Raw genomic sequence first — 6890 nt, 5'->3', positions numbered from 1 at the left:
AGAGATTTGATGATAATGCCCGAGTACCGCGTGCATGTCACATACAATCCAATCACATATCCATTCACTTATATATTACAAGACTTGCACCAACCTAAACTAATACATTGCAGCTTGGAATTGGCCATTGTATAAACCACATCTTTGATTCATTGATTGGGGTGAAAAGTATCAAGGCGATAATCATCACCACTATCCCTTTGTCTTCCACAATCTATTTTTATTCCCCTTCAATTGTTTTCTTTTAGCATGGTAAAGAAAAGACGACAAACAGGAAACCAAATTTATTCCGCACAAGAAGATTGCAATGAATAAGAATATAATTGTTCATATTTACCCCGAATCCACTTTCCTCGTGAAAGAAATCTGCCAAAGGTAATCAGTCATACCCACTAATCAAACCTTATAATTTAACTTGTACGACATTGTAACTTGTAAGGTTTTGAAACTATTTTATTTAAATATTGTAGATATCTATTGTTTATAATATTCAATTTGATTTATTTTGGTGAAGTTAACTATTCTTCTATACTTGTATAATTATTTTTATTGCTGATTTTGTTATTTAAGTAATTTAAATTGATAATTTTGTTGGGAATTAAATTTTATAGAGTTGTCAATTTTTTAAAACTATAATTAGTATCAAGTTTTAATTTTATTTATTATTTATAAAAGTTTTAAAATATTAAAATCAATATCATATTATAAATCAAATAAATATCTAGTTATTTTATTTTCTTTAAACTCTTAAATATATATTTAAATATAAAGATGAATATTATAAAATATAATTAGTAGATTTATTATTTATCTTTTTGTTCTTAAGAAATAAATTATAATTACAAAAATATATCATAGAAATAAAAAATTTAGACTATATGCATATAAATTAAGACTTTTATAGCAAGTTATTGAATTTTTATAACATTAATTTTGACTTATCTTAGAAGTTGAATATGTTGAAGATAAGGGGTTCTCCCTTGCTACCAAAAATATTGCGGGCCATTCTAAATAAATCCTTTTATTGAGAAAAAAAGGTTTTTAGTGAACTAATTTACTTCATAATATTTTTCTACTATCAAATCAACTTTTTAAATGAACAATCTCTCTCTCTCTCAACATAATTTTAACTATCTACTTTCCTTTTCTTTTTTCATGGGAATTTAAACAATCACAAATTATTAATATAATATTTGAACAAATTGCATCATTTATATAACTATAGATGTAAATTGTAGACAAACTAGTGTATATTTTATTAGTTTTTCCATGGTTAGGAGTATTTTGATCACCTATTAATCGACAATTTAATTGACCATGTTCAAGATTGACATTGGAAGATTTTATTTACTACTTATTACAAGATGTGCCAAAATTTCAAAATTCATGCATTCACACTTATTAAAAGATATCATTCATCAAAGGAGGCATTTTCCTCTTATGGAGGTGGACATCAAGTACATTACCCACTCTATCAAGTGACATATTGTCAAAAGTACACTTGAAGGATATGTTTCAATAAATTCTCACATCATTTTTTACAAAATACAAAAAATATTAGTATTCAAAATTGTATTCCTTACATAACAAAAACCATTATACTATTTATCACCACTCTTATTTTCTCTAAATACTCCCTACTCAACATGTATGATATTCTACTCAAAAGACTTAGCTACTCAACAATTTATTAATTGTCTTCAAATCCATAATTTAACATTAGATTGACTCATCAATTTTGTAGTAAACAAATCCTTTATAAATATAAAGGATTCCATTTGCATTCCATTTAAATTTAATGCCTACATAATTTAAATCTTTATATCATATCATAAATAAAAATTTATTTCAAAATACACCAACTCTATTTACCTTTTTTAATATTTCATTAAATTTTTCCTTTAACTCACTTCAATCAATTATACTCATGCCCTTCACACTTCATCTCGCTCAAATCAATTATATTGATTCCTTTTACACTTCATAGCTCACTTCATCCATTTAAATAATTATATCAAATTTACTTTTATTACTTGAATCTATTCTAAATCACAATTAAACTATTTGACCCATTTAAATATTTATAAAGAGATATTTTTTTTAATAATTAAGTTAGAAAATTAAATCGTACTTAATTTATTACACCTTTATATCAAAGGTAACGTTATTAATAATTTTAATAGTCTTAATAAAATAAATCAACACTTATGTTTAAAACTTAGGACGGTCAAGAACTCATTCCACCTACACCGACTTGACAAAAGAGGAAACTAGATTGTTCTTCAAATTTCCTTTTTAATGGTTCGTTCGATCTTCACCGATCTTCATTAATGGCAGAAGACTAGATGGAACATTTGACTTGTGCCAAAGCAAATGGCGCAAATTTCCGATACAGATAAGCGAAGATTCCGTAGGCTCGGAATGAATCTACACTTTTCTATAAGGCCCCATTTTGTACATGACTTGTACAGATGAACCCACTATTGAAATGAAAGATACTGATGAACCATTTAATAAATAAATAAATAAGGACCATGATTTAACTTCTTCGGCGAGGAAAAAAACTAGTCGTGGTTTCAATTAACCAGAGCAAATATATATTTTTGTTTTATAAACCAACAGCTTCAAGATCCAACTTTTTTTAAACAAATGCTTTTCCGAGTCACATTCAATGATTTACTCGGTTTTAGAGTGTCGATCTGAAAGTTTTGGTCATGATCACTCGTTGTTGGCTCCGGATTCTGAACTACTAGCTATTGATTTATTTAATATTTTTCAAAAAAATTCTATTCGTTTCGATTTGAGTTTGAATTTTAAAAACACCAATTATAAGAAATCATTTTAAATCACCAGACTTTGCTTATTAGAATCCTCAACGGCACTCTAATGCCGGCGGAGGACCTTTGAAATTTTCGATTTAACGTTATTGAACTACGCGGCGATGATAACAGTAAGCGTATCGCTTCTGCAATGGAGGACATGAATTAAGTTAATACATAAATTGACAAAAATTTGGGCGTTAATTCCAAAAAGATCAGAGAGTAGTCCTAAATCCTAGCCCCGGGGAACTCAATAACAATTGCCTTGCATCAAAGCTAATAACCAGTTTTAGGGCATCGATTTAAAAAATAATAATTTAGCCTAAAACGGTTCGCAGAATAACACGAAATCCTCAATGGCCGAAAATGGAGGTAATGATCACATTCAATCTTGCTGGGCATCGTATAAAGATAATAACGGGGCCACGGAAGTCCTACCTTTGAATACTCTTGAAGATTGTCATATCAATTAATACATCGCTTCCTGTTCAATCCTAAAAAGTTTATTGATTTACCTTTATGTCAAGGTAACAGACATGATTTTGATAAAGTTGCAGAACCTTGAGCTTCAAGAAAATTTAATTCAATAAGTTGCCCCATTTCAGTAAATAACGATTTACTGAGAATTTTGTTTGAGAGCTCGGCATATTGGACCTGATTTCGATGATGTTAAAGAACATTATGATTCAAGAAACTTCAATATTTTAAGGTGCCCCCATTTCTGTAAATAAGGACATGTCGAAAAGATTATTTCAGAGCACTGAAAATGATATTCATGAAGTTGCGGAGCCTTATGTTTCAAGAAATTTTAATTCAATTTATGAAGAACATATTGAAAGGATTGTTGGTCAAATCGGCCGTAGAAATTTTTAATCAGAATAACATGAATCCGTTTCGATTAGATCTCTCTTTAATAACCCTATTTTTTATCAAAATTAAAACATTTCTGGATATCAACGGTCATAAACCATGAATAATCGCCCAGTTATAGGTAAATTTCGTCATTTTATAAGCCATTGAAAGACAATCATGCTTCATAATTGCATCTGGCTAGAACAGTGCTCGAGTTAGGCATCAGATTAACCCCAAAAGCGGATTGGAACACATACAATTTCAGGTCCGTGCTCAAATAACAAAAGATTCAAGAGATTGCTTTTTCCTGTCAGCAATTGCAACACCAAAATTGCCTATTATATGAAATTCTTATAAATCAAAGCTCTGTATGGTTCCGGTAGACTAAAATGAATTTTTCCATGTACAAATTGCTACAGCCCTAAAACGAATATCATGTCAGAGATTTCCCGGCTCGTGTACCTAGAAATTCAGGACAAGTAAACCTGTACACTTGCATTCTTGGCGGATTTACAGAGCGGGCAGTTATCGAGTCTGGTGTCACAATCCTTGCAAACGCAAAGATGTCTGCAGGGCAGCAAAAGAATGCAACAACTGTTGCTTCTGCAAATCCTGCAAATCCTCTGTTCCTTCAACTCCATGTTTTCTCTGAGAGTCCTCGAGTGCGCATCATCTGCATCACAATCATGGCAGCAAGACTGGGCATCTTCGGCCTCGCTGTCGCCGCGGCCTTCTCTGCTCTGTTCTCTTGTTTGTACCAGAACCTGTTCCAGATTAGCCCTCAGAGTATTCGCAATGCTTTCGTTGTTCTTCGCAACATTTTGCCAAATCTGAGATTCCACGCTCAGTTGTTTAAGGCGTTCTTCCAATTCCGCGTTCTTCCGGCTCGCCTTCTCCAGTTCCGCTTCTTTTCCCTTCAAACTTCTCAGAATCGCCTCTTCCAGCGCCGCAACAAGGACTCTGTTGTGTCTCTGCCGCTTCTCCTCCACCGCAATTCGAATCTTTTCATTCTGTAAACAAAACCCCCAAATCAAAATCCCACTCACGTTCAAGAACAAATAAATTTACCTAAAAATGCCGGTTATCGGAGATCTGGATTAGAGGAATGAGAAAAAAAAGGCTTACGTGCATAGAAATGAGCTGGTCGATTTCCTCCTGATGCCGTTGCATTTGAGCATTGAGGTCGTCCCCGAAAAGACCCAGCCGTGTGGAGGAAGAAGAATTAGAAGAAGACGAAGGATTGGCGTTCCGAGCGCTTGAAGAAGAAGGATTGGCCTGATTGTTCAATCGGGCGTCCTCATACGCAAGCTGCAGACCTGTTGGAATCTGAAGGCCTAAAGATTGAGGCAAGGTTCCATTTATGGCTGCCGCAGCGTTTTTCTGCTGCAACTCCGCCATATTCATGTTCATGTTCATGCCCATGCTCATGCCCATGTTCATCAACGTAAGCTGCGAGATTTGCTGCCGCTGATGCTGCGTGAGCAAGAATTCATCTTCCCTGCCCCTCTTTCTGGATCCAGACATATTATTACAAGTCAGTTCGCTCTCCGGGTCGCTGAACACGGTCCCATTCAAAACATGCTGCTGCCCAAAATTCAATCCTGCAAACCCCAAAACAGATTAAAACACGCTCAAAACAACCAGAATTTCAATCCCCGAGTTCCAAAAAACCAAAGAATTGGCAGCTTACCCGAATTATAGACAGGGAACAAATTGGCCGCAGCAATGCTGGGCTGAAGCTGAAAAGCCTCGGTCAAAGAAATGGGAAATACAGAACCGGGCGCCATTAAATTCCTGTTATCAGCTCTCGCCCTTCATGAAACCAATACGCACAAAACAATCAGCAAAACCGTTAAAAAAAAAACCATTCAAAAAGATTCAACATCACAGCATACCAATCAAGAACAATGAATGACCTGTTGTTATTATTGCGAAGATCCGCCATGAAAGTATTACTCGAGGGATGCTGGGCTTGAATGGCCATAAATCTCAGACCTTTCCTTCAACGGGCAATAATCCTTTTCCTTCAATTCAAAGTCCTCTCGATATCTTATACACCATACAAGCAGTTGAAGGCGTGTTCTAAGTGGGTTGAACTGGAGGTCCGTTAATGGAGGAAGCCAAAAACGTGTGGGGAGGCGAGAAAAACAAACAGTACCAACATGGAGAAAGAAGAGGCGGAGATGTTTGGTGGGAAATGCGAGTAAGTAGAGAGATGATTTTATTTACCAAAAGGAAGGGCCGTATCCTATCATATCATGCAAATGCACAAGCAGTTGGTGTGCTTATCAATTCCTCCAGAATAACAATCCAAACTGCTAAAGGACGGGAAATTTGCGCCAGGATTGTAGCGATTTCGTTGCTTCTGACCAGACTCTTTTGTGGATAAAGTTAAAGTAAGCATGGGAGGCTTTAACGTACCAATTAAGGTGGCGAGAGTGGGGATAAGTACTTAAAAATAAAAATCAACACCAACAAAATTTCAACTCTTCTCTACGCAATCCGCCAAACTGGTGGATGCGTTTTTATCTGATGATGATGGTGATGAACAGTGAATAATAATAATGAATCGTTTTCTTCTCTTTATTTGTCAGCGCCGTCCTATTCATGGGCTTACCCAAAATCAATATGAACACCAACCTACTCGCCATCTGGACGGTTTATGTTTAACTCCCCGCTCTTAAGTTTAGAACCCGCCACTCTTTCCCCAACGGCCGGCAGTTAATGAGTTGAACGGCTAATCTTTCAGTTCTTGAAATTAGCCCGTGAATCCCACGCCTTTATTTTCTCTTCTTTTTCCCCCACGCCTTTATTTTCTCTTCTTTTTCCCCCACGCCATGATTCTCACGCATCATCCATCCCACCATTCTAATTTTCTAATTTCCCTTCACCTAAACTCTTAAAAACTTTCCCCTGCTTTCGACTGTAACGTGCCCACTATTTTATGATTAGAGTCTTGGAATGCTCCACGGATGAGCTACCAATAGCCTTTTCTTATTCCATATCAACTCAATGTGGCGTGAATAGTTCGTAAAGGGAACTATTTTTTCATTATTTTGTCTTTTTCCATAATTTCAAACTGATATTATTAATAATTATTTTAGTGTACATACAACTGATTTTATTATTTTTTCATGGTGAGATCTGTAAGCCCATGTTTAATTTTGGCTACAAGTGCCTTGCTATAATAATATAGCAACACTTGGCATATTTTTGTAT

The 6890-nt window shown here is 34.9% G+C and overlaps 1 protein-coding gene across 1 annotated transcript; it reads right to left on the bottom strand.

The window, feature by feature from the left end:
• Positions 1–3804: 3804 nt before the first annotated feature.
• LOC149561902 (putative BOI-related E3 ubiquitin-protein ligase 3) lies at positions 3805–6541 on the bottom strand. The gene is made up of 4 exons (XM_089825419.1): positions 5588–6541; positions 5362–5483; positions 4797–5272; positions 3805–4681 (listed from the first exon to the last, which is right to left on the bottom strand). The coding sequence occupies exons 1-4, from the start codon at positions 5653–5655 to the stop codon at positions 4142–4144; spliced, it is 1206 nt and encodes a 401-aa protein (XP_089681545.1). The 5' UTR covers positions 5656–6541; the 3' UTR covers positions 3805–4141.
• Positions 6542–6890: the final 349 nt, after the last annotated feature.

Source organism: Cupressus sempervirens, chromosome 4 (genome assembly GCF_028749045.1).
Source record: "Cupressus sempervirens isolate cs-2001-9-10 chromosome 4, ASM2874904v1, whole genome shotgun sequence".
Lineage (NCBI taxonomy): Eukaryota > Viridiplantae > Streptophyta > Pinopsida > Cupressales > Cupressaceae > Cupressus > Cupressus sempervirens.
The sequence above is the reverse complement of the archived record's forward strand: the minus strand, read 5'-3'. Positions and strand labels throughout refer to the sequence as shown.

Coding starts and splice junctions, on each gene's coding strand:
- LOC149561902 (XM_089825419.1), bottom strand. CDS start 5,655: ATGGCCATTCAAGCCCAGCATCCCTCGAGTAATACTTTCATGGCGGAT. Junction 5,484..5,587: donor CTTCGCAATAATAACAACAG/GTCATTCATTGT, acceptor GGTTTCATGAAG/GGCGAGAGCTGATAACAGGA. Junction 4,682..4,796: donor ACCAGCTCATTTCTATGCAC/GTAAGCCTTTTT, acceptor TTTTGTTTACAG/AATGAAAAGATTCGAATTGC.